At 40.3% G+C, this 27,839-nt stretch overlaps 2 protein-coding genes across 2 annotated transcripts; one reads left to right on the forward strand and one right to left on the reverse strand.

The window, feature by feature from the left end:
• Positions 1-1,237: 1,237 nt before the first annotated feature.
• LOC104422932 (disease resistance protein UNI) lies at positions 1,238-27,839 on the forward strand. The gene is given in 5 exon segments (XM_039317332.1): positions 1,238-2,611; positions 3,637-3,720; positions 25,311-26,373; positions 26,375-27,749; positions 27,832-27,839. Coding segments are annotated over 3 exon segments (2,445 nt in total). The 5' UTR covers positions 1,238-2,611; positions 3,637-3,720; position 25,311.
• LOC104429938 (uncharacterized protein At5g41620-like) lies at positions 10,256-11,202 on the reverse strand. The gene is made up of 2 exons (XM_039317008.1): positions 10,841-11,202; positions 10,256-10,798 (listed from the first exon to the last, which is right to left on the reverse strand). Exons 1-2 carry the CDS (start codon positions 11,039-11,041, stop codon positions 10,541-10,543), a joined length of 459 nt encoding a protein of 152 aa, XP_039172942.1. The 5' UTR covers positions 11,042-11,202; the 3' UTR covers positions 10,256-10,540.

The raw sequence follows: 27,839 nt of genomic DNA on the forward strand, positions 1-27,839 counted from the left end.
TGAAACGGTTAATATTTTGTAATATGTAATGAAGACACTGGCCAATCATAGTCGCCTTGTGTTAAAAGGAAAAAGGCCAAATATGGGCTTCTAAAGAATGCTGAATATGGGCTGCCTTATAAAACATACAGTGAAATTACAGTGCAGAAAAATACAATTGGAGGGCCTAGTAAAACAATTGAATTGCAAACATCACCTATTGACTCCTAAAGTTGATCGCCCTTTTAAAAACACACGTCAATGGTAGAAGCTATTCCATATCGATTTCACTTTTAGATTTATTTTGCCTGTCCTTTATATAGAATTATGTTGAAAGGTTGCCCGAACTTAGTAAAAGCTATGAAATGCTCCTAAAAATGCTATTGTCTATGGACAATTGGGCAACTTCATAGTCATAAATGAGGCAATTCTAGAAGATGAAGATTATTGACACCTAAATTTCACCTAAATTAATTAATTTAAAGTAGTGTTAAAGGTTAGGAATTAGACACAAAAAGGGTTATTATAAAAAAAAAAAGAGTTAAAAAAATTTCGAAAAAAAATCGAAATTAAAAAAAAAAAACGAAAATGGTCGGGTCGGGCCGGATTCGACCATGGCCCGACCCCCTCTCTTTTCTTCCCCTCGCACTGGGCCTGGCCCAATCTCCTTTCCCTTTCGACCGGCCCAGCCCCTTTTTCTTTTCTTCCGCTGGTCTTCGCTCGAAGACTTGCAGAAGACAGAGCAGCAGGAGGGCAGCGAGAACAGGGGCGGCAGAGGATCGGTGTGGCAGGCGAGCGGCATGATCCGCAAGTCGGGAGCACTCGGCCGGCAACTGGCTCGGCCGTAGTCTTCGCGCAAGTTCCTGCAGAAAAAGAAAAAAAAAAGAGAGCAAAAAGGAAAGAAACGGGAAGAAAAGAGGGGGCAAAGGCAGAGGATCGGCATGGCAGGGCTTTCGGCGCGATCCGCGGGTCGGGGAAGCAGACCGATCGACCAGCCGGCACGGCAGGAGGTCTTCGCTCGGAATACCTGCAGAAAAAGGAAAGACAGAAGTATAAGACCGAAGGAGGGCAGCAGAGAGCAGGGCGGAGCGGAATCGAGAGGAAAACAGCAACCCAAAAAAAAACCAGCGGGGAGCGAGCTTGAGAGAAGGAGACTATTAGGGAGAAAGCTAGAAGCTATTTGGGTGGAGTGTTGCTCGCCCCTCCTCGAGGCCAATTGCTGACTTCTAGCCGACGCCCTCGAGAGCAAGACTTTGGTTCCCAAATCTCGGCATTTTCCCGGCGAGTTTCCTTTTTGTCCAAATTGTTCGTTCCCGAGGATCTCGGCTCAGGGATATCGCGAGGTGGTCGACTGAAGTTCGATTTGTCTCGAACTGGCCTTCGCGCTGCCGTCTCCGAGCCGAGTAGGGGCTTATGACTGAAACTCATTCCCACGAACTCTCTCGGCACTGCCATGTTTTGGTGATGGAATAGCCAAGCGAGTTTTCTCTGATTCTTGAGTTTATTGTGTCCAGCTGAGTCAATTCGTTTGATGTTGAGCGTTTCCATGTGTTCACTCGGGTCTAGGTCTAAGTCCGAGTCCTAAGAAGTGGCCAGCGTCGTTTTCCTCATTTCTTGCCCACTACGTGCTCGACGAAACGCTTGAACGAAAACTGTGTAAACCTATCTCTGTGCTGTGCATTCTAGTCGACTGCGAAAGCTGCCTCCTCGTTCGAAGAGGGTCTTTCAAATCAAAACATCTGATTATTTTAGAAAAGTCATAACTTTTGACTTTAAGTTCATGTAGTCTACGTTTGTTTCCCTGAGATGTGAGTTTATGGCCATGCATTTTTTCTGTTTGAAAAGCGAATGCGTTGGTTTGTAAATCCATGGGCGTTCTCCTTTACTGGAAAAAGTGTGTAAATGTTCATGAGAAGAGAAGTTGGCGTTGAAATGGCCGTGAGTTGTGAGCAATGGGCTTGGTAGGTTTAACGAGATTTGGGAGCTAGTTTAGCCAAATCCAAAGATGTATTTGCGTGTCGTCACGTTATTAATCGACTTGTTAGCCTTGGAGTGTGGTTTTCTCGGGTTTACAGCCATACTTTTCCTTCTCCAGCCCATCTTTTTGCTTGCTGGGTGGTTCGAAATGTTAGCTCGAAGGGTTTGGTGGAGTTAGTCCAGTGATGGTGATCGGGGATTGTCGACGATGCGGATATTATTCTCGTCTGTATACGAGTTGTTGAAAGTTGGGGCGTTTGAAGTTGAATAGTTTAGTACTCTGTGCGTTGGAAAACCCTGGCCGTTAGATCTCGCTCCGCGTCCTGGGCCGTCTGATCCAGGGATTAGATCCTGTCCGCCCATCTGCATTAAGGCTCTGGTATGTCCTGAGCCGTTGGATCGAAAAGCTCCCATTAAATCCCGTCCGTCCATTTGAAAAGCTGGGTTTTCTTCTTCACCAGCTCTTCCATGGGCATTCCGTCCGCTGCTCCGGTGCATCTCCGTCGCTGCTTTTGCTGCCAAGACGACGCGATCTCCGGTCTTCAAGTATTCCGTGGAAGCAAGGCGTTGGGATTCTTCTTGGACGGCAAGTTGGTAAATGCGTCCAAGAGGCGGAATCGGATCCATCGCAAGGATTTTGGCTTCGGAACGGCAGGTACGTCTCGTTGAGAATGAGTAAAAAACGTGTTGCCTTTTCTCGCTCTTTGATTGCTCGGTATTGAGCTAGAGTAGCTTCGGGACCCTCGAGCTTTTCCTCCACCATCTCCAGCTCGTTCCAGAGAGCAGACAATTTGTTAAAAATGGCTGTAATGGAGAGATTGCCCTGTTTTAATTCTGATAGGGCTTGTTTTATTCTCTATATGTATGAAGTGCTTTTATTATGCTCCTTCTAAGATGACAAGAGTCCACATTTCGCTTTGAAGTCGAGCGATTAAGCTGGTAGCGAAGTTGAATTTCAGTGGGGTATTTTTTAATCACATTTTTGATGGACTTCTTTTGTCTACTTTCATGTGAATGGGGGACTTTGCCACCCTCGAGCTAATTTGAACTCTGTCACAAATAGAACCACCCTCTCCCTCCCCTCTCATTTTCCATTGTAAAGTAATCGTACCGATAGCTGAATTGAGGTGCTTCGATTTTGCTTGCTGAAAATGTCCAATTATTTGCAATTGTGTTTTGGAGTCCACACGTGTGCCAGTGGTGTTTGTGTTAGAAAGATAAATTCACGATGCATCTAAGATTGCACAGACAAGTGAAGCTGCCTTCTAAAATTGCAAAATTTCAGACAACATGCTAAAAACATCCATAATACCTTATATCAGTGTTATAATGGCTTCGGCATTTCATCTTGATGACATTGAAAATCACAATCTTCTTTGCATCTGTAGTTTTACAATTTTATTGTGAATGTTTAACGTTTGCCAGGTTGTCCACAATCCTTTCTTTGAATTTATAATCAATGCATCCAAGCTAGGTGGTCAGTGCATGTTCACCACTCACAATAGATCTTTACTGTTGGTCTGTGTCTTCATCTGTTCTTCCTTTGCCGAGACTCTTTTAAATTAAGTTGGCATTTATTGTTTAGGTTTATGTTTCTTTTAGTTTGAAAACATTTCTTTTTTCACCAAGAACGTACTCGAATGTCTTTATCCAACTATGTCCTTCAAATTGTGGCTGCAGTTCAGTTGCAGGTCACACAAGCATCTCATGTAGTCATGCGATCCTCAACGTGAGCTGTTCTTGAGTATTTGGCCCTCTTCAAAAGTAAGTTAGTCAACACCTAGATCTTATTGTTCTTTAGCAACTTTTCATCTATAACTTCCATATTTAAATACAGAACTACTCTTAGAAATCATGTAACGATAAAAGCTGTGATGGAACAATGAACAACTGTGATGCTACAATTAGAGGAGTCTTTAATCATCTGTCTCCTTGGAATGAAATAATTTAATTTGCTGGCAATAATCTTTATCAGGATTGTATGCTTCTTGGTGACCAAATGATAAGTAAAAGACTGTCGAGTAAACTTGTGTTTCAATCTGCTCCTTCCAATTCTCACAGTTGTACGGAATAGATTTAGGAAAACAAAGAACAAAACAAGATTTTGGGTTGACTTTGGCAGGCTCTTTGTTTGGCCCAAAATTATGCCGTCATTTCATTGTGCATAATAAATTTGTTCCTTTTTTTTTTTTTTGTAGAGACTAGAGACTCTTGTGCTTCAAAGTAATACTTTTAGTGATTTTGTCCATTATGACTTAGGTTAAGATCATAAACTCTAGCTTGTTGCTTTCATAGTATGGTTGAGGCAGCAGCTACAGCAACAGCTGTTGAGGCAGACAGGGATGGAAAAAGCTTAATAGCTTATGTTGGTCGCAAAATCAATTGTGCGAATGAACTTGGAAAGAATTTTAAAAGGCTCACCGAGGAAAAAGAGAAACTCTTTGCTAGGAGGGATGACGTGGAAGCTAAAGCAAACAAAGACAAGACAAAGAAAAAAACTAAATAGTGTGGAGCCTGGATTGGTAGGGTTAAGGATATTGAGAATGACATTCAAGAACTAGAAAATGAATTCAGAAAAGGAAGAAAAGGTTCATGGAAACGGCGTCATGTTTTGTCAGCTTCCAATCTCAGTAAAAGATTGGCTGTGAAGTGTGAGGAACTGCATAGTCTGTGGGCACAAGGAAGACTTGAAACAGAAGCAGTTGTTGAGAGACCACCTGAACCTGTCAGAACAATGCATGCACCCAAAACAGAAAATAAGCCATCAATGCACTGTGCTGTTGAAGAGATCCTTGGTTACTTGAGGGATCGCGAGGTGAAAAGAATCTGGCTTTGGGGGACAGTGGGAGTAGGGAAGACAACTATCATGCATAATTTGAATGATGATGTGGAAATCGGCAAAATGTTTGACATTGTAATTTCTGCATCAGTATCCAAAGAAAGTAGCATAGAGAAGTTGCAAAAGGCAATTGCGTAGAGGCTTAAATTGAATACTGAAGGGATCAGTGATCTGAAGGAATCTGAAGGAAATATCGTGGAGAATATCATAAGAATTAGAGAATAAAAGATGCTTCTTATGGATGAAGTTTGGAATGTTTTTGATTTACAGGCATTAGGATTACATGATAACAACTGGGATAGTAAGGTTGTGTTAGCAAGTAGATACGAACATGTTTGTTCGGATATGGAAGTTGATGAGTTCATCCATGTGAAAAGGCTGTCCCCAACAGAGGCATGGAATATGTTCCGGGAGAAAGTGGGTAGGAACATTAATCTGCCTGCTGTTGAATCGCTTGCCTGTGAAGTGGTAACTGAATGTGCTGGTTTACCACTTCTGATTGACAGAGTTGCAAGATATTTTAGGAGGAAGGATAATGTTAATCTTTGGAGATAACAATTAAGAAGCTTGCAGAGATGGCCTAGTGTTAAAGATCGAGGCATGTACGAAGTTCTTGAATTTTTGAGATTTTGTTATGACAAATTAGATGATGAAAGGCAAAAGATTTGTTTCCTTTATGGCGCACTATTTCCTGAGGATTCTGATATCTATGTAGATTACTTATTGGAGTCTTTGGAGAGCAGAAGGCTTTCTGAGTGATGTAGTTAATTTTACCGAAGCTCGTGATTATTTATGGCGCACTATTTCCTGAGGATCAGGGGCATGGCATATTGCATGACCTCATTGATGTTTCCTTGCTGGAAAGAAGTGAAAAAATAAAGCATGTTAGAATGCATAAAGTGCTCCTAACATGGCACTCAAAATTTCGTCGAAGGCAAGGATTCTAAATTCTTGGTGAAAGCTTGTGAGGGGCCGAAAGAGGCCCCAAATCAAGAAGATTGGAAAATGGCAAACCACATATCTCTGATTAAAAACCAACTGTGCACATTATTGGAAACAGATTGTTCTTCTCTCCTAACCCTGATGCTGCATAAAAATAAAAAACTGACATTAATTCTAGACTTGTTTTTTGGATCTATGGAAAAGCTCCAAGTTCTAGACTTGTATGGCACTGACAGGGGTGTGCAAAATACCCGGAACCACCCGGACCGCCCAAAACCGGATCGGAACCGCTCGGAACCGGCGGTTCTTGAGGGAACCGGTCCGGTTCCGGCCCGTGGGCGGATCCGCCCGCCCGCCCACCCGGACCGACCGGTACCTATTTATAATTTAAAAAAATACTAAACAAAACAAAAGTCGCAACTCGCGGAGCCCTAATTTGCGAAACCCTAATTCGCGTCTCTTCTCTCTCTGTTTCTTCCTCGGCCTTCGATTCTCTCTGTTTCTTCCTCAATCTTCGATTCTCTTTGTTTCTTCTCTTCGTCTTCGATTCATCCCCGAGTATCCACGCCGCCGCTGCTCCTCCTCCACCTTGTCTTCCATTGGAGGGAGAGATCTTTGTCTTCCGTCGCTTTAAAGTCAAACAAAATCATCCAATCGATGGTGGTCCCGTAAAAAAGAGGAAAGCTTCTCGGGTCCAATTATTTCACCCACGAACCGAGAAGAGAGCTAGAGAGAGAGATGGAGATGGAGGGAGGGCCGGGGTTCGCGGCCGTTCGTGGGGATGATAATGGTGGTTCTGGTTCAGCGAGCGGCATGGTGGTGGTGAAAATGACCATGTTTGACGGGCTCAACAAGTACACCTTGGCCTTCTACCGTAATGCCCTCTCCTCTCTCGTCCTCCTTCCTTGCCCCTTTATCATCTCTCGCAAGTTTGTGCTCGCTCATGCCCGTCACTCGGTAGCTCCATTGATGGCAAGCGAAGGGGGAAGAAGGGTTTTAAGTTCTTGACTTGTTTGTTTGCTCTGTTTGGCGGTCGTGGTCGTGCCCTCCTCTCACTTTCTCCGTGCTTCGCAAAATTTTCTTGCTCGCTCCGGTCGGGTGAGTGAGTGAAGTGTCCTCGCGAAACCAGAATTTTTGGCATCAAAATCGGTTCCATGGATCCACCGAAACCGGACCGGACCGGCGGTCCTGGTTCCCGGTGGATCCATGCACAAAACGGTGGATCCGGTTCCGATTTTTTTCTAACCGGTCCTTAGCGGCGGTTCCCTGGTTCTAGGTTGGGAACCGCCCGCCCGGACCATGCACACCCCTAACTCAGATCACATCCCTGCCAATATCAATGTTGTCCCTGATAGCTCTAAGAGCACTTTATCTAAATTCTTGTAGCCTTTTAATTGAACTTCCTACTAACTTGAAAGCATTGGTGAATCTTGAGGTTCTTGATATCCGAGGCACTGGAATTGACTATTTGCCGGTTCAGATTGGGGACTTGCTTAATTTGAGATGCTTGCGGATTTTTCTTATCCAATTCATGTATGAGATGGGTGATTGAGGGACGGTCAAGAGTCAAGGACATTGGTCACAGTGTCATCTCTAGGCTCTCTTTGTTGGAAGAGCTTAGCATTGATGTGCATCCTAATAACCAGTGGTGGGATGTGGTTGTAGGGGCAATTACCCAAGAAGTGGCCACCTTGACGTGCTTGAATTCTCTATCATTTTGTTTTCTTTCGTATCTAACAATTTTTGTCAGTAGTAGCTCACTCTTGACGAATACTTGCTTCACTTTCCAATTCTGTGTTGGTTACCATGAGTCTACCAAATACCGAATCCTCGATCATTTTGAGTATGAAATCGGCAAGTGCTTGAAATATGCAAATGGGGTCGGTGTGGATCATGCAATTTTTGCTGTACTTGCTAAAACTCAATACCTTTGAACTTTTATGCCGCAAGGGAATTTCAAGCATATTAGATTTTGGCAATACCAACATTAACAAGGCACGTGGTTGCCTGATTGAAGGGTGCTCTGATATTGAAGCCATGGTTGATGGCAACCATTCCATAGAAGGTGCATTGGAATGCATGGAGAAGATAATTATAAATGATGCCCCGAAATTGACATGCCTTTGGAATGGTCCCATCCAATCTGGAAGCCTAGCGCAACTAACTTTGTAAATGTCCAAAACTGACGAAAATATTCTCTTGTGGCATGATTCAACTACTTTCTATGGTAAGACCCTCTAGTGATGGCCACAACAAGGAGTTATCAGTCCAAATGCTTCTCAACTTAGACAGATCGATAAGTATAAGAGTCTTTAGATCTGGAAGTGTACTAGGGTCTAAATTGTTATTTTCAGCTTTCATGATGATCTCTCTAATCTCATTACACAAGTGTGTAATGAGATTAGATCCTAGTACACTTCCAGGTCTTAAGACTCTTATACTTATTGATCTGCTTAAGTTGAGAAGCATTTGGACTGATAACTCCTCCTTGTTGTGGCCATCACTAGAGGGCCTTACCATAGAGAGTAGTTGAATCATGCCACAGGAGAATATTTTCGTCAGTTTTGGACATTTGCACATTTGCGTTAGGCTTCCAGATCGGATGGGACCATTCCAAAGGCATGTTAATTTCGGGGCATCGTTTATAACTATCTTCTCCATGCATTCCAATGCACCCTCTGTGGAATGGTTGCCATCAACCATGGCTTCAATATCAGAGCACCTTTCAATCAGGCAAGCATGTGCCTTGTTAATATTGGCGTTGCCAAAGTCTGATATGCTTGAAATTCCCTTGTGGCATAAAAGTTCGAAGGCATGAGTTTTAGCAAGTACAGCAAAAATTGCATGATCCACACCGAGCCCATTTGCATATTTCAAGCACTTGCTGATTTCATACTCAAAATGATTGAAGATTCGATATCTGGTAGACTCATGGTAACCAACACAGAATTGGAAGGTGAAGCAAGTATTCATCAAGAGTGAGTTGCTACTGACAAAAATTGTCAGATACTCGACAAAAGGAAACAAAATGATAGAGAATTCAAGCATGTCAAGGTGGCCACTTGGGTAATTGCCTCTACAGCCACATCCCACCACTGGTTATTAAGATGCACATCAATGCTAAGGCACTCATCGCAGCTGACCTTGGTATGTTCCTTGCACTTGCAGCTTGCGTGCACTTTAAATCTCTGGAAGTTAGCTAACCAAGAAGATTATGATCTCATTTTGGTTGTGAGGGCTTCAGGTTTTTCCTCATGAGCTTGATTTACTTATGGTGTAATGATGTGCAGACCTTGGAGAAATAGCGCAGGCCAAGTTTGATTTTGATGTGGCTGGGCATTATTCAAGGCCTGAGGTGCTTAGCCTGACGTTGAGGGACCATCCGAGTAACCCAGTTACCTTTGCATTGACATTTGGGAAGCCTGAAGGCCCTTACAAATAGGTTATGTTTTCTTTCACGGAGCCAGGTCCAAATCATGGCAAATAACGCCTAGCAAATGTTGGTCCCAGTGGGAACCTTCTGATTGTTTGTTTCAACTTTTTGGACTCCTGATTGTTTGTTCAACTTTTTCGACTTAATGGGCTATTGTAAATTCTGATTGCAAGCAACATAGTTCATAAATACTTCCTGCTTGATAGTGGAGAAAGCAATGTTATATTTCAGCTACACAGTAAACATGTCCGTATCCTATGCAATAGGACTCTTGTAACTAGTCTGTCTCTTGGCAATGAAATAAGAACATTAATGACTTTTCTCATGAATTAATTTGATCTTTTCTTTCAGTGATGAGTTTTTTTTTTTTTTTTTTGGGGGGTTGGGGTTTTGCCGTTTCAATATTTTCCAGTTCCATGTGCCTGGTCTTATTTCAACAGGCGCTTTGTCTTATAACAAATGCTGGTCCTCATGCCAGAGAATTTGTTCGGCTAGTTGACGACGAAATGAGTTGTTAAGGAGCACATGGAATGATGAAGAGCATAGGTGGAATTATTCTCTCATGTTGATCATAACTCTCGTGGAAAAGTTCATTTTAAGTTCTTTCAGGCAGATGACACCGGTCTTGCAAACTGGGACAGCAGCAACATCAGCATGGTACTTAGCAGCAAGAACTAAAATTGCGAATTGGGATGGTTTTTAACATCAGCACTAGACCAGCAACACATACAATTATAGTATCAAAATTCTCAAATAGGACTAACGCGAGGACATCGTTCGCTAGCAATTTCTAGTATTCCCTGCCTGACATGGAGATGAGCGCAAAAAGAAGAAGGAAAAAAACTCTTTAATCCTGACTCGCTTCGATTTCGCATTCATTACTCTCCCACGGTCCAACTCTCCATGCCGTGATCTTGCAGAGGCAAGGACTGGCTCCATGGCCTGATCGGATTGGCGAAATTTGACAGCTGATGGTCCTTCAGGCCTGCGAGCCCTCTGTTTCTTCTGGTTTCGTCTTCGTTGTTGCTGTCCATTTTAGCCGGCGAGAAGAACTCTATTATTCTCCCTGCGTTGAACCCATTCAGGTTGTCATGAGTTCTGGCACCATCGTGAAGATTCGCCCCTTTAGAGTTTCCTCTTCTTAAGGAGATGCTCTCCCATTGAATTTTGTCGGATGAAGATCTCCTCCCATTGAAGTTGAACTCATTATCTACCGAGACCCATTTTGAGTTCTCTTGATTAGTATCGTCGTGCGTGTAGCTCCATTTGTAGCTCCTGGTGTTGTTGTCCATGTTCAATTCGATCGAATGAAGATCGCTTTCTGCGGATTCATTTCCTTCGCACTCCTCTCCATCAGCTTCTTTATTTTCTCAGAATAATTCGTTTTCAGCGCATTCAAGATTGATCTTGTCGCTCAAGAACAGCTCGAGCTCCTTGGCTTTCTCTGATTTCGGAGAATTCTCATCTTTACTCATTTTGGATCTCATGTAGGCCTCGAGCTGAGCCCTCAGCTTTTCGACGGCGGCATTCTTCTCTTCAAAATGGTACTTGGCCTCTGAAAGTTTCGTCTGCACTCTCTCCTCGCGCAAAACATCCGCTAGCTGGAGTATTTCCCTCTCCTTCTCCACCTCTTCAAGAACTTTGGCGGATTCTCTTTTCAATTCTTCCACTTGCACCCGGTCCTCTCCAATCCCTCTCGCTATCTCGTCGCAGACCTGCTCCAATATTTCCTTAGCCCTCTTCTCACTCTCGAGCTCTTTCATCGCCTTGGAAAGAGATGACTTCATGCCAGCCAGTTCTTGGCCAAGCTTCTTGTTTAGTCTCTCCGTTTGTCTTCTCAATTTCTTTTCCACGTCGACTTCCTCCGCCATATGCGAAATGGCAGTGCGGATTCATTCCCGCTCCTTTCTTCTCCAATACGCCTTTTCTTCTGCGAAATGCTTCATGAGGAAATCAATCTGGTGAGAATGAGACCTCTCTTCATGGATCAACTGCTCAACCTGGATGATGGAACGATCGAGCTCAACTCCTAAGGCTGAGATGAGGCCTATAGTCAGTTTATGTTGCTTCTCGAGACCACCGACCCGAAAAAGAACTTTCAGAAGCTCCTTCGACGTGGTTAAACTACTAACGATGTCCTTTAGAGGGCTCAATGACAAGAACTAAGACCTCATAAACTCATGACTTCCATCAAATCTCTGAAAGGACAAGTCAGCGACCAAACTCCCAAAATTTCACAAGAAATGCCCAACTTCTCAGCACTAAAAGTTCTGCAAGCAAATGAAGCTAGCGACGAAAGCATCATAGAAGAAGGGGGGTTTTGAAGGGCAAAAAAAAGATTGACAATGCAATCCCATGTCACTTAGAGTAAAAATACGCGTTTTATCCTTTTCTTAAATGCAGTAACTTTCATAAATATGGAAGTAAATAAATGATGAAAATTTGATGGTGTACCAGCAAATCCATTATGTCGATGTATTTGAAACATTCACCATGCTTTCTAGTTGCTATGGTATATATTCAGAAACAAAAATAACTAAGGACTGTTATAGCCTCTTTCTCCAAGATGCCCATAAGGGGAAAGGACATATCTATTATGCACATATCAACGGATGCAGGATGAGACGATCTTACTGGAAGTTTCTTGAAGAAAGCTTCTCGAGTACTGCATGGATGATGCTGGGATTAAATTTAGAGGGCAAGGATGACTTCACAAGCCAATCTTTTGGTGGATACAACTGACAAAAAATTGATATTAAAGTAAATATTCCAATGCTTTTTGGAGTTATGTATTTTACTGAAATAGTTATCATATGCCACTTTTCTTGATTCATATGCCAAAAATCAAATTAAGGAAAAGAGAGAGCTGTAAATAAGTAGACGAAAGTAATGGAGTGAGTGGAGAAAGGGGCAAAAAATTTGTAGAAGCTATATGCTAAAGTCCAATATTTTAAGGCTGGCCTGAATAAAAAGAGGAAAGTAAAGTCAAAAGTTTTGATACTGCTCTGGAAAAACATCCAAGTACAACCAGATATACTTATTGTCTAGCAAAGGAAATTGATCACATCTTATGACTTCCGTCGGGTATCATTGTAACTCAAAATCAAAGTTAAATCTGAATAGGACTTTATGTTATCTCATCACACCAATTCCCTCTGACTCCTAAACTTCCAAGAGAAAATATATAGTATCTACATCGTATGCTATTCCAGTTTACTTGAAGAGGACCAGCAGGATTGGTCTGAAGTTTGAACTGGGAAAGATACAAATGTTTTCCATAGAATGCATGCACATCATCAATTTAGAGAGGTAAACGCATTATACAAGAAAGTTTGGATACCTTCATATTTGATGCTATAGAGACCACATAACTCATTGGAGAGATCTTATCCTGATTGTGCAACAATCGTCTCCCTTACAGCTGCAATCTTCACCGAAAGATTAAATTAGGATCCCCACAGAACCTCTGACATTCATATTTAATCACACAAGATGAGGTGCTCATACAGGGTGGGTTCAGAATCCTTTTAATTCCAATTCAAACTTGAATCACATTCACTCATTCCATGCCATTGCCATTTATGATCAATTTGACAGATTTAATGTACTTTGCAATTTGGAAATGCTATGCCTAATTTTTAAGTCACATACGAAATGCAAAAATTTACTCATTCCTTTCTTCTTTTTGGTGCAAAAGACAGATTTAAAATACCATTTTACCCATTTCAAAATATATTAGACATGGAAACATGGAAACATGTACACATGGTAGTGTCTGCAAGTGTGTTTAGTTACTGCTCAACAAATCAATGACAAAGATTAGAGAATTACGATCCCTTTCTTTTTGATTAGGCCTGTCAAAAACCAACCTTGATGCTGTTAAAATGTCCAACCCAAAAGTTTAAGCTGGTAAGTGTAAGGAGACCACATGAATATAAGGCCCATATAAAACCAGTAGACATGCGATGTGAGTTACTTCAACAGATGCGTTATTCAACAAATGTGTTATTCTCTTTTAACACAAATGAGGTAGTGCTTTCTCATTTGACAAACTAAAAGCAACTATTCTAGTAAGAAAAGTACCCTCAACAAGCTTCTTGAACTTGTAAGCTTACATTATAATGCATTACCATGTTACGAAAGTCACAATCAAAGATAGAGCTGCAAGGACCAAAATTTAGATGACTTCCCTTCCATTGAAGCCCTAATGGATACATCTGCCAGTTCTACCCGTATTCAGAGTCATCCAATAAATTTTTTCTCCACATTTTGTAGAACTTTGGCCATGATGGAAACATCATCACATTTGTGACAGCTATTAAAGGATAGAGGGATGTTTAAGAAGCACAAGTGTCATCAAAAGGTTGATTTCTCACAACTGTTAGAAGTTATTATTTATTTAACTAATACAATTGATAATGTATAAGTTAAATAAATAATACAATTGATAATGTATTTAAATAAATACATTCTCTTCGCAAAGATGTCTTCCGGTGCTGCCAAAACCTAAAACAGACACAACAAAATCTTGCCGACAAGGAATGTGCTTAGTTCGTCAGCAAGATTTTGAGGAAGCACAAGAACAAAAGGAGTTTATTTCTCCACATAGTAATCGATTAAGTTACAGACACCGACATGTGCAACCGATACTCAAGCCTCGATGGCACATGTCATCACAGTGATTCAGATCTCCAGCTAAATAATCAGATGAATAGCTCAGCAATCGGGTGCGCATGCCATAAATGATTCAGATCAAGCATGGAGGTATCACATGGTGCAGATGAGACAGAGGATCATCTATCTTATGGATAATGAAAGGGGCATTAATTTTGCCTCTTAGGGAAATGTCCCACTGCAGGAAACTGCTCTGAAAAATAGTCAAGCCGGCTGAACCGGTTCGCACTCAAAAAAAGTCTAAAATTCAAGAACACTTCTAGCAAAGCTAGCTACAGTTCAACTATTCATGGACGTAATCAAGACACCACACGTGATGGATTTTGTACTCCAGCAGGATAAGGAAGGACCTCGAGAGAATCCATGGCCTCAAAAGGCATCATGACACGAGAGCTCACCGAAATATGAGACTGAATGAAAACTGCCGTCCCTAGAGCCAGCAAATAAAGTAAGATCCTGAAGTTCATCACTATTTCCAAGCATGGTTATTGGTTGCTCAATAAGCTCCAACCTAAAACCGATGTTAAGCAGACCCCGGCATAAGGAAATATAAGAATATGCCTTCCAATAAAGCAGAATCAGATTTATTGGAAAATTCTTAACTGAAACAGATTAAAGGAAAGCAATGGAAGTTGAAAAGTGCTGTTGTATGTATATTTTCTTAAGCAAGTGTTTTTCAGCAGAAAAAAAAGTGTTAATACAGTGTTGTGCACATGAACGTATCCATGCCCATGACTAAACTCATTTGTGATCATCGACACAATATTTCCAATATCAAATGAGTAGAGACAGAGCTGAAAGAGGTCAAAACAGCTAAGAGTGCCTTAAGATCATTAGCTGGTCATCATATCTACTGATAGATGCCAAAAGTTTGCAAAACTATTTGCAAAAGTTGAAGAGAGTTTCTGCAGGTTAGGGAACCTCAGGATTAAATCAAAGGGAATTGTGCAAAAGAGAATGCCTAATAGACGTCTAAAAAATTATCCCGAAAGGCAATAATTTTCTAATGAGAAGTACTTCTGATAACAACAGAAACACAGACAAAAAATCTCCTAAGCATTTAAAGCACATGAAGAACATTGACACATGGGAGATTATTCTAATTGTGTGATGGGCACTTCTAAATACAAACATGATCACCCATTTCATGTATGCAAGACAGAAAATACATACAACAGCCTACACATATACGTAACAACAATCTAATTGCGATGGGTCTGCATTGCCCAATCAAGTTAAATGCAGTAAGCGCGGACGGTGTTTTATTTTCCGAACTACACCTCGCTACTCTGCTTTGTTGTGTCAGCATACGTAGTCATATGAAGAAGCCTGTAAAGAAGTTTAATCTATTCAACCGATATGGTATCTCGAAACACAATTAAAGGGAGATCATAATGCACAAAGCATAGCATAAATTATCCAAAATATGCTCTGCCGGTTCATCTTCGGCCCCTATTTTCAGATTTACGTGTACTACTTGCAATTGCCGAACAATTAAAAAACCAAACTTCTTTACAAAGCAAACACCCAGCAGGGAAAGTAAATTTAGATCAACAAACAAAAAAAATCGAACAATAACTTTGTCCCTTTTCCCAATTCGATACTTTTCCCTTTCCTGTACCTACTAACCAAATTTTACCTCTAGTTGATGTGTGAAAGCGCCCGATGCTTACGAGCCTCCATAGGCCTTCAAGCATCACGACTTCCGGCTCGGGAACACCTTCTATCTCCGGGACGTACGCCTTCAATATCAAAGTTCTCAGGGTGAAGACACTGAGAACTTCCAGAGCATGACAATTTGGTTGAGAGAGACAGAGACAGAGACAGAGAGACCTCCGGCTCAGGAAACGGGCAAAATGTTCTACCTCAGCGCAAACTATCTCTGCAGAAGTGATAAACACAGACTTCATTGTTGAAACCAAATAGGCCACGAAACTCATTAACTTTCAAGCATGGCAAGTTCATACAGAGACAGCAACATAATCCTAAGTTCTAGAACACAGAGAGAGACCTTGGCCGGAGCTTTGGCCACACGGTAAGCATCCGGTGTGAGCCCCACCAACCATAAACCAGGAAAGACAATCTGCAAGCGAAAACCAAATGAAACAAAGAGAAAATTCATCGTACGAAAGAGGAATGAATATCCCACATAGAAGAACATACATCAAGCTACTTCTGCTCGTTCTTGGGCCTCCTCCTTGGCCTCCAGGCAGGCCTGAACCCCGTCATGATGAAAATGTCCTCCTCGATCTCCTCCTTCGACAGCGATATCCAGAACTTCCTCTTCTTCTCCTTCCTCTCGCCCTCCCCCACGAAGCCTCGTGACCGCACGGATTTCGGCTGCGGCTGCAACTGCTGCTGCTGCTGCTGCGTGGCGTAATTCTCCTTGTCCCCGTCGAGCGTGCCGCCCGCGGCGTCGTGAAACGCCTCGCTGTTCCTCAATGACAGCGGCGGAGGGTTCATTGCCCTCCTCGGCCTCAGATTCCACGGCCGCCGCGCCGCTTCGGCCTCCTCCGCCTTCCCGTCCTCGCTCGCGCCTCCTCCACCGGCCGCGTGGCTCGGGCGCTCCCCCTCCGGAGGCGGGGGCTGCTCGTGGGGTGGGGTGGGATGCGCTGAGAAAAGGAAACAGGGGAAGTGCAGCTCGTTCTCTGCTCTTCACGAGGAGAGAGAGACAAAACCCAAAATATTTAAGTGAGGAGTGAGAAATTTTAAGCGGGAGTCGTCCTTCCTTCTAGAGCCAGCCAAGCCGAGACGAGCCACCCATCAAGAGTTATTTCGGAGAGAGTGAGAAGAGAGAGGAGAGAGACATAAGCGCAGAAGATGGAGAAAAGAGAGAGTAGACATGGCGGGTCCCGAGAATAGGTGTCGACGCATGAATGGATCAGAGCATGGATTGTGTGGCACTTTTAAGATACCTAATATTTTTTTGGGGGAGGATTTTAGGAAAGGAGAGGAGATTCGTGGTCCATGTGTCGGACCGTTGCTCGTGCTCATCGCTGTCGAGGTCGTTTCGGTCGCAGCCCTTGTCCCTCTGATGCTCCCCGTGAATCAGCTTAGGTGTTTCAACCGGGTCTAGGCTGGTTAACTTTTTTATGTTCAAGAAAAATAAATCTATTATTTCGTTTTTGATTTGGTGAATTTTGCCGACATATGTCCTTATTGGGAACTTGCTGTAGGTTTCTTTCGCATGAGCATTGCGCCCTGAGAGTATAATGTTATAACCATGGTTAATGAATCAACTAAGGCCAACAAATTAAGATACGTTTTTTCTATTCACGTATTTATTAAATTCATGAATTTCTTAGATTCATCCATATTTTTAATTCATATATTTATTGAATTCACGAATTTCTTGAATTCACGTGTTTCTGGATTTATGAATCTCTTGGATACATGCGTCTATTTAATTCATGTATATTTTATGTACATGAACTTTAAAGCTCTATAAATAGATAAGAGGATAGAGCTTTATTAGAAGGTTTTTCGATTGAACAATTTGAAATATTACTCTACTCTTCTAATTTTTTGGGTGTCTTGGTTCAATTGAACAGTTCAACCGAGTCATGTTTGCATAGTGTTAATCCAAACAGGTTCGAGGTGTTGTATCTTGGGAGGCATAGTTCGTGAATTTGTGGAGCACCATTGACAGGAACTAATCGACTTAAGGAGATTCGAATATTTTGTACCTCACGTCCAATTTTATGTCATTTTTCCAATGATATTCTATTTTCTTCTTCTCCAAGATTTGTAAGTTTGCACCAAAAAAAAAGAAAAAAAAGAGGATATGTTATTGTCTTATTTACATTGATGTTCTGATTACAACAAACAATTTACTTTCTCTGGATTATATTCCAACATATAAGATTGTCGGATCCTAAGTTAATCTTATTGGTTTAGGACGTTTTTTGAGTTTCTAACTTTCGGCCTACTCCCTAACCTGTTCTAGGGGACTTTGTGCCTGTGTTCACGCAATGTGCAGTAATTCATGATTGGTTTGATTGCATTTCACATCTGTTGATTTTTTACATCGAATTGTCACTATAAAGGAATCTCTTTGATCCATTCATTATTAAGCACCCCTCATTTCATTCTTTAAATGAGACTTTATTGGATTTATATAAAGAAAGTGTAGACATACCTGCTGCTCGGCGTTGGTCTGCCAAGTGAAGGTAGAGTGATTTGCGTCTTCCCCTTTAGGGATCTGCTGGTAACTGTCGGAGGACTTGCTGCGGGGAGAGAGAGAGAGAGAGGAGTAGATCCCTCGGAATCGCTAAACAAAAGGGAAGGGGGGGGTGGGTTGAATATCGCCGACTGTTAATGTCTGTTACCACCAATAAGAGGCATAATTGGGGGACATTTTCTCAGAGAGATGGAAAAACACATGACCCTATTTCTTGCAATCTGATTATGAGGTGAAAAACTATACTCTTTTGTAACTAAAATCCAACTGAAGTACCTTTTCTGAGAAGTGATGAACTAGGGACAAAGGCCCAGAATTCAATTGAGGACTTAAATCTTGCTTACTACCATATAGGTTAACTACCTTCATGTGCTACAGAACATAGTATAATGCTTTGAATTCTTCTTTTTGATAGAGTAGTGATAGTATTAGCAGATCTAATTGAGTCATACTTTTGTCCATTCCTAATTGGAGTTAGATTCTGAACTGATGGATTATAGACATGGACATCCCTATACTCAGGTGATAACTGTATTTATTATTCACCAATTAAAGACCTGAATAGATGAATTTTTTTCGACATGGTCCCAATTAATTAATTTATTTGAAAAATTCAAGGGCACAAACACAAAGGCTCAACTATTTGGACACCCATAAACATCATGTAAACCTCATGACTGACTAACTCTAGGCCTTTGGCCTATGTAGTTGGTCTTGCCAAAAATTATTGACAGAGTGATATTAGAATAAGTGATATCCAATTTCTGAGTTTAAAATTCCCCAATGCCCAAACCCAACTTTGTCAATCCTGGGTTAATTTATTTTGTTGAAATTATTCTATTTAATTTTAGTGATTCTCTAAAAGGTCATTGACACTGTTAAAAGTCATGGTGTGTAGCTATGTGACAAATAGATAGTTCATCAATGAAGCAACAAGACAAATGGCACGATGCAGGGTTTGGTGGTGTTGGGCAGGTCCAAGAGATTTTCTTTGGATGCACAATTTAAAAAAAAAGAAAAGAAAAGAAATTGTAAGATTTTGTGTTTATCTTTTCAAATTGTTGCCAATCTATAGAAGTTAATTCCAGAGAGCATACATCTAGCAGCAATGGTAGACGAAGCTGATAGCTCTTGAACCAGATAAGGATGGTTGACTTCGGTCTCTGACGCGTTAAATGAATAATCAAGTATTATCAACCTCCTATTATTAAATAATTATGAAAAGTACAACAAACACGGATATATGGAAGTTTTTTAAAATTTTAAATTAAGTTTTTTAAATTTTAAGTTTTTTAAATTTTAATATTTTTTAAATTTTAAGTTTTTTTTTAAATTTTAAGTTTTTTAAATTTTAAGTTTTTATTTTTTATTTTTTTAAGCTTTTTAAATTTTAAGTTTTTTTTTTTTTTAAATTTTTTTTTTTTTAAATTTAAAGTTTTTTAATTTAAGTTTTTTCAATTTAAGTTTTTTAAATTTAATTTTTTTAATTTTAAGTTTTTAAAATTTTAAGTTTTTAAATTTTAATTTTTTAAATTTTAATTTTTTTTTTATTTTTTAAGTTTTTAAAATTTTAAGTTTTTAATTTTTAGAATATTTTAAATAAAATTAAGTTTAAATTTAATTTAATTAATTTTTATATTAATTATTTACACATCGACACAAAACGACATCGTTTTGCACCCAACTCACCGGAAAATTGCTACGTTAGCTATTTGGCTGAATTTTGGCCGGAGTGGCACTTAAGTGTTCCAATTTACTTCAAACCCAAGGCACTTAAGGGCGCGTTTGGAACGTTTCGTTAAAAAATCGTTTCGGGAACGAAATAGAAAAGTGTTTATGTTCTGGGAACAATTTTTAACCAAAAAGATACGTTTGGTAAACTTGTTCGGGAATAAAAAATGAATAGAAACACGTTTGGTAAATTTATATTCTTTTTTTGTTTCTTTTAATTTTTTAATATTTTTATTTTATTTTTCCTTTTTCCTTTCTTTTTTATTTTTTTCTTCTTTACGGCGCGGCTTCGCCCGGCCACGGCGACGCTCCAGCGAGGTCGCCGACCCTCGACAGCCGGTCGTCGGCCATGGCCGAGGCCGGCGACCGACCAAAGAAAAAAGAAGAAGAAAAGAGAAGAGAGAGAAGAATTTTTTTTCAAAAGTGTTTCGGAACAAGAAACAATTTCTTTTGTTTCTCATTTTTGTTTTTTTTGTGTTCTGGGAACAAAAAATCAGATTTTGAACAAAAACGCAAACAAACGCGTTTATGTTCTTTTTTTGTTCTCGGGAACAAAAAAACAAATTTTCTGTTCTTAAACAGAAAAAAGAAACGAAAACATGCAGCCCCTAAATGTACATTTTTGAAGTTATGGCAGTTAAGTGTCCTCCGTGATAAGTTATGGCACTCTAAGTGTCTCAATCATCAAGTAGTAGTCTTCAAAGTAAAATGGAGATCTTCGAGGCAACGGTGTTCTAAGTGAAAATAGAGTTCTTGGAAGCATGGTAGTCAAGTGGCGGTCTTTAAAGCAAAATGAAGGTCCTAGAAGCGGTGACCTTCAAAGTGAAAATAGAGGTTATCTATGCGCAGGGCCAAGTGGCACTTTGCAACGTAAGAGCTGATTTTTTTTTTTTCTAGTCTAAAATGTAAGATCCGAGAGAAAGAAAGAAGGATGAAGGTTTTTGTAAAGCCATGAACGAAGGTTGAAGAGAGATATTGGGTAGGCGTTTAAAATTTTCCCAAAAGTTGTTCAACGTTTAAAGTGTGTTTGGTAACACTTCTATTTCGAGAACAATTTCTAATAAGAAATGATTATTTTTTATTATGTTCTTGGAAACAATTTCTAAGTATTTTAAGCTGTTAGATAACTATCCAAAATTTCAATTCCTGGAATAGAATTGTGTTTGGTACCGTGTTCAAAATTCTACTCCAAATCATTTTCTTTTAATTTTTAAATAATTTTATTACTTTTTTTCCTTTTTTTTTTTTTTTCTTTTTCTTCTTTTCTTTTTTTCCCTTTCTTTCTCCTATTCTTCTTCTTCAAGTGGTCGGTCGCCAATCGGCTTGTCAGCGATCGGCCAGATGAGGGCCGACAACCTCACCAAAGCGTCGTCGGCCCTTGACGAGGCCAACCCTCGTTAGCCGAGCCTTGTCGGTAGCTGGGCGAGGCTCGGCTGAGTAATGGTTGGGCAAGCGGCCTTGCCTGCATCTAGCGAGGCCACTTACTCGGCCTTGCCGGTGGCTGGGCTTGCCTCTAGCAAGCTTACTAGATCTCCCCTTGGCTAGGCGAGCTTGCCGAACCGGTTGCCGGCAACCAGCGGTAGTGGGCGGCAGACGGCGAATGCGGCGGTGGCGGTAGATGAAGCAAGAAAAGGGAAGAAGAACAAGAAAAAAGAAAATAAAAAGAGAAAATATGGGCTTGATTCTAGAATTGTTCTCGAGAACAAGAATCAACTTTTTTTTTTATTCTTAATTCTGTTCCAAATCTACTTTCAGGAACAAAAAAACAAAAATTTGTTTCTGAGAATAAAATTTTGACCAAACACGATTATGTTCTAAAATTACTCCCAGGAACAAAATAATAGAAATTTTTACTATTTGGCCAATTGCCAAACAGGGCCTTATGATTCCATAGGAGGTTAGAAATTTTACTTTTATTTAATTGCCGCTTGTCAAGTGGTAAGTGGATCCAGCTGGGCTTTTATAACGTGGTGCTTTTACATCATTGAATATTTCTCTATCCGAATGGACATAGTGCTTAGTAATTTGACCCAAAAATTTTAAGCTGGAGGCCTAGATTCTGAATTTTGGCAAGAGCCTGTGAGACCTCAAATGCCTAGACATAACGAAAAGAAAAAATTACGTGCGAAGTTGCTGGGCCGGACTTTATAATGAAAAGGTCCTGCTCAAGCCCGTTCAAAGCTCTTCGAGCTTAGCTCTATCTCTAGGTAGTATTCAATGTTGGAGCTCTCAATGGCAAAGTCTCTCCTTAAAAACCCTCAGTTAAATATCACTTGTATTTATAATAAGAGGGCTATGGTGATTAATGAGTAGGATATTGCCACATGGAAATTTAGATTTGGTGAAATGGTTGATATTTTGTAATGTGTTATTAAGAAATTGGCCAATCATAGTTGCCTTGTGTTAAAAGAAAAAAGGCCGAATATGGGCTTCTAAAAGAATGCCGAATATGGGCTGCCATATAAACATACGGTGATATAATATATTGCAGTGCAGAAACTTACAATTGGAGGCCTAATAAAACAATTGAATTGCAAACATCACCTGTTGACTTCCAAAGTTAATTGCTCTTCCTTTTGAAAAAACACGTCAATGGTAGAAGCAATTCCATATCGATTTCACTCTTAGATTTATTTTTCCTATCCTTAATATAAAATTATGTTGAAAAGATTCTCCGAAATTAGTAAAAGCTATGAAAAGCTCCTAAAAATGCTGTTGTCTATGGACAATTGGGCAAATTCGTAGCCATAAATGAGGCAATTTTAGAAAATGAAGAATTTAGAAAAAAAAAAAAATAGCTCATATTGAAAGTTGAATAAGTAGAAAGGTGGAAGATGGGTGAGGCAAATTTTTTGTAGAAGGAAAGGGGGTTAAAGGAAGTGTTCTCTGTCCCGCCCCTTGAAGAGAGAAACAGAGGAGGAAGGGGGCCGGGCGGGGGAGGAGATTGATGGGATGTAGCAGTATTTTCAAGAGTATAGAAAAAGATTTAGAAGTCTATGCTGAAGACAAATAGTGATGCTTAACATTCGACCATAACTTAACGAGTGTACTGACAAATTAATGTATTCATGTATCCGTAATTTATTGAAACCAATTATATGAGACAGTTTCATCTGCAGGAATCCTTATCAAATATGTTGAAATCAATGCATGAAAATACTACTTTTCATTGAGAAAATCCACTTAGTCTTTCCTTAGTTGCTGTAAAAGATATGATTCTCAGTAGTCAAATCCATGGTCAATCGGATTGTCATGCAACAATGACCCAATTGCACATTGGTGCCACTTGCAACAACAAATGTGGATTCCATAACTAGTTGGATTGCCCATGTCAGATGTCAACAAGGTCAAATTAACTAGATAGAGGAATCGGTTTGATTCCAAAAACATAAAGACTGGATCAAACAAAATTAGAGTTTTAAGGATCTTATTCGACGTTAGCTGAAAGTAGTAGTAAGTGCATGGGTTATTCTATCGCACTGGCCTATTGAAATTTGGTGGATTGAGCACATGCAATTTGGATCCATTAACAATATTGAATTCGATGAGGCCTGCTAAGAAGAACCGGTTTTGGCTGGGACTCTTCACTCCATGGACCCCGCCCAAAAACGCGGGGAGCGACTCATTACGCGTGCGTGTTGCAACGCGCGAAGAGTTGCAAAGACTTCCAGCTTGGAGATCGTTGACTTCAACCCTCAAGCTTCTGCTAAATCCCTCTTTCTTTCAATGGAGCTTTGGAGCTAGTCAGTGATGCTTCGTTGAATTGCATGTAAGTAGGGCGTCATCCATTCTGAGGATTGAATTTGATCATATGGTTCTCATAAGCGCTGCTTGTTGCATGGGGTGATGGCTCCGATGTATGTCGCTTCGTCCTTCTTTCGATCCACTGATTTTGCCTGAAAAATTATGGGTTTGACGGAATTGAGTGGAAAGAACAGAAATAAAAAACCCATGGAAATGTTTCTCTCGTTTGGTTAGAAAGAAATAGGCAGTATGGATTCGTGTCTTGGTATAATCTTATGTATGAACTGCTATTGTGCTTCTTCTTCTGAGATGCTAAGAGAAAGATGAGCTGTTGAGCTGATATGGAAGTTGAGTTTCGATGTGGAGTTCTTTATTGACATTTTTTATGGACTATTTTTGTGAACTCTTATGTGAACGGGGGATCTTGCAACCATCTGGCTAAGAAGTTTATATTCTTTCACTTGTAGCAGTTCTTCTTCTTATAATCTTCTCCTTGTTCTGTCTTTCCTAACTGGAGGAGTCATTCCACCATCAACTTCTAATGATTTTCTGTTTTCGCAACGTCTTTTGTCTATTCGAACTCTGTCACCAATAGAACTGTTCTCTCCCTCTCCTCTTTTTTCCACTGGAAAGTAGTTTACCAATAGCTGAATTGAGGTGAATCAGCTTTGCTTGCTGAAAATGTCCAAGTATTTACAGTTTCATGTTTTGGAGTTGAAGCATGTGCCATTGGTGCGTGTGCTAGAAGGATGAATTCATGATGCATCTAAGATTGCACTTAAAAGTAAAGTTGCCTTCTAAAATTGCAAAATTTCAGACTACATGCTAAAAACCTTAAGTCAGTGTTAAAATGGCACGGCAATTTCATCTTGACGACATTGAAGTTCAAAATCTTCTTTGTATCTGTAGTTTTCCAATTTTATTGTGAATGTTCAATGTTCTCCAGCTTTTCCACACTCCTATCTTTGAGTTGATCGGAGAATGAAAATCAATGCATACAAGCAAGGTGGTCGGTGCATGTTCAGCACGCCCAGTAGATCTGACCTGTTGGTCTATGTGTTATTTCCGTTCTTCTTTTGCAAGACTCTTCTATTAAGTAGGCATTTATTGTGTAGATTTCTGGTTCTTATGACTTAAATAGGTTTTTTTTTTAGCTCTTGCACCCTACTCAAATGTCTGATTATGCTCTTCAAATTGTGACAGTAGTTTCGGTTGCAGGTCATATGAACATCTTGAGTAGTCGTGCTATCCACAATCTGAGCTGTCTCTTCAGTATTTGACCCGGCGTCTCCAAAATTGAAGTTAGTCAACACCTAGACCTTATTTTTCTTTAGCAACTTTTCATCCTTTCCTTTAATATGTTGAATACAAAACTACTCTTAGAAATCGTTAGAGGAACAATAAACAGCTGTGATGCCACAATTAAAGGAGTCTATAATTTATCTGTCTCCTTGAAATGAAATATATTTAATTTGCTGGCGATAATGTTTATCAGGGTTCTATGTTTCTTGGCTACCAAATGTTAAGTAAAGGACTGTCAAGTAAACGTGTGTTTCAATCGGCTCCTTCCAATTCTTGCAGTTGTATGGAACAGATTTAAGAAAATAAAGAGCAGATCAAGATTTTGGGTTAACTTTGGCACCCTCTTCGTTTGGATTTAAATTTTGGCATCTTTTTATTGTGCATAATAAATTTGTTCCCTTTTTATTGGTAAAGACTAGACATTCTTGTTCTTGCAACTACTACTTTTAGTAAGAATTTCCATTACGATTTATGTTAAGATTATAAACTCTAGCTGGTTGCTTGTACAGTATGGTTGAGGCAGCAGCTACGGCAGCAGCTGTTGAGGCATACAGGGATGGGAAAAGCTTAATAGCTTATGTTGGTCGCAAAATTGATTCTGCGAATGATCTTGAAAAGAATTTTAGAAGGCTTAAAGAGGAAGCAGAGAAACTCTTTGCTAGGAGGGATGACGTGGAAGCTGAAGCAAACAAAGACAAGACAAAGAAAAAAACTAAAGAGTGTGAAGCCTGGATTGGTAGGGTTAAAAATGAAGAGAATGAGGTTCAAGAACTAGAAAATAAATTTAGAAAAGGAAGAAAACGTCCATGGAAAGGGCGTCGCATTTGGTCAGCTTCCAATTTCAGTAAACGTTTGGCTGAGAAGTGCGAGGAATTGCATAGTCTATGGGCAGAAGGAAGACTTGAAACAGAAGCAGTTGTCGAGAGACCACCTGAGCGTGTCAGAACGATGCATGCTCCGAAAACAGAAAGCAAGCCATCAATCCATTGTGCTGTTGAAGAGGTCCTTGGTTACTTGCGGGACGACAATGTGAAAAGAATTGGGCTTTGGGGGACAGTGGGAATAGGGAAGACCACAATCATGCATAATTTGAACGATGATGTAGAGATCAGCAAAATGTTTGACATTGTAATTTCAGCATCAGTTTCCAAAGAGAGTAGCATAGAGAAGTTGCAAAAGGCAATTGCACAGAGGCTAAAATTGAATACTGAAGGGATCAGTGATCCACATGAAATATCGTGGAGAATATCAAAAGAATTGGAGAACAAAAGATACTTGCTTCTTCTGGATGAAGTTTGGAATGTTTTTGATTTACAGGCAGTAGGATTACATGATAACAGCCAGGATGGTAAGGTTGTGTTAGCAAGTAGGTACGAACATGTTTGTTGGGATATGGAAGTTGATGAGTTGGTCAATGTGAAAAGGCTGTCTGAAGCAGATGCATGGAAAATGTTCCGGGAGAAAGTGGGTAGGAATATTAATCTGCCTGGTGTTGAACCACTTGCCCGTCTAGTGGTAACTGAATGTGCTGGTTTACCCTTCTTATTGACAGAGTTGCAAGATATTTCAGAAAAAGGGTAACATTAATCTTTGGAGGGATGGATTAAGAAGCTTGCGGAGATGGCCTAATGTCAAAGTCCAAGGCATGGACGAAGTTCTTGAATTTTTGAGATTCTGTTATGACAAATTAGATGATGAAGGACAAAAGATTTGTTTCCTTTATGGCGCACTGTTTCCGGAGGATTCTGACGTCTATATAGATTATTTATTGGAGTGCTGGAGAGCAGAAGGCTTTCTGAGTGATGCAGTTGATTTTACCGAAGCTCGTGATCGAGGGCATGGCATATTGGATAATCTCATTGATGTTTCCTTGCTAGAAAGAAGTGAAAAAATTAAGCACGTTAGAATGAATAAAGTGCTTCGGAACATGGCACTCAAAATTTCGTCTGAAGGCAAGAATTCTAAATTCTTGGTGAAAGCTTGTGAGAGGCTGAATGTGGCCCCTAATGAAGAAGATTGGAAAATGGCAAATCGCATATCTCTAATGGATAATCAATTGTGCACATTACCAGAAACAGTAGATTGCACTTCTCTTCTTACTTTGATGCTGCAGAGAAATTATGAACTGGCATTAATTCCAAACCCGTTCTTCAGATCTATGGAAAAGCTTCGAGTTCTGGACTTGCATGGCACTCGGATAACATCCTTGCCATTATCATTGTTGTCCCTGACAGCTCTAAGAGCACTTTATCTAAATTCTTGCAGCCTTTTAATTGAACTTCCCATTGACATGAAAGCATTGGCACATCTTGAGGTTCTTGATATCCGAGGCACTGGAATTGACTATTTGCCGGTTCAGATTGGGGACTTGCTTAATTTGAGATGCTTGAGGATTTCCTTATCCAATTCATGTATGAGACGGGTGATTGAGGGACGGCCAAGAGTCATGGACATTGGTCACAATGTCATCTCAAGGCTCTCTTTGTTGGAAGAGCTTAGCATCGATGTGCATCCTAATAACCAATGGTGGGATGTGGTTAAAAAGGCTATTACCCAAGAAGTGGCCACCTTGACGCGCTTAACTTCCCTATCATTTTGTTTTCCTTCTGTTGAGTATCTGAAAATTTTTGTCACTAGCAGCTCACTCCTGAAGAATATTTGCTTCACCTTCCGATTCTCTGTTGGTTACCATGAGTCTACCAAATACCGAATCCTTGATCATTTTGAGTATGAAATCTGCAGATGCTTGAAATATGCAAATGGGGTCGGTGTGGATCATGCAATTTCTGCTGTACTTGCTGAAACTGATGCATTCGAACTTTTATGCCATAAGGGAATTTCAAGCATATCAGACTTTGGCAACGCCAATATCAACAAGGTGCGGGGTTGCCTGATTGAAGGGTGCTCTGACATTGAAGCCATGATTGATGGCAATCATTCCACAGAGGGTGCATTGGAATGCATGGAAAAGATAGTTATAAACGATGCCCCGAAATTGACATGCCTTTGGAATGGTCCCGTCCGATGTAGAAGCCTAG

This window comes from Eucalyptus grandis, chromosome 7 (assembly GCF_016545825.1).
Source record: "Eucalyptus grandis isolate ANBG69807.140 chromosome 7, ASM1654582v1, whole genome shotgun sequence".
Classification (NCBI taxonomy): domain Eukaryota; kingdom Viridiplantae; phylum Streptophyta; class Magnoliopsida; order Myrtales; family Myrtaceae; genus Eucalyptus; species Eucalyptus grandis.

Bases quoted from the DNA above. Each gene is read 5' to 3' on its own strand.
- LOC104429938 (XM_039317008.1), bottom strand. From the start codon at position 11,041: ATGGCGGAGGAAGTCGACGTGGAAAAGAAATTGAGAAGACAAACGGAG. The intron at 10,799-10,840 runs GTGGAAGAATTG...GTTCTTGAAGAG, and splicing joins TTGGAGAGGACCGGGTGCAA to GTGGAGAAGGAGAGGGAAAT.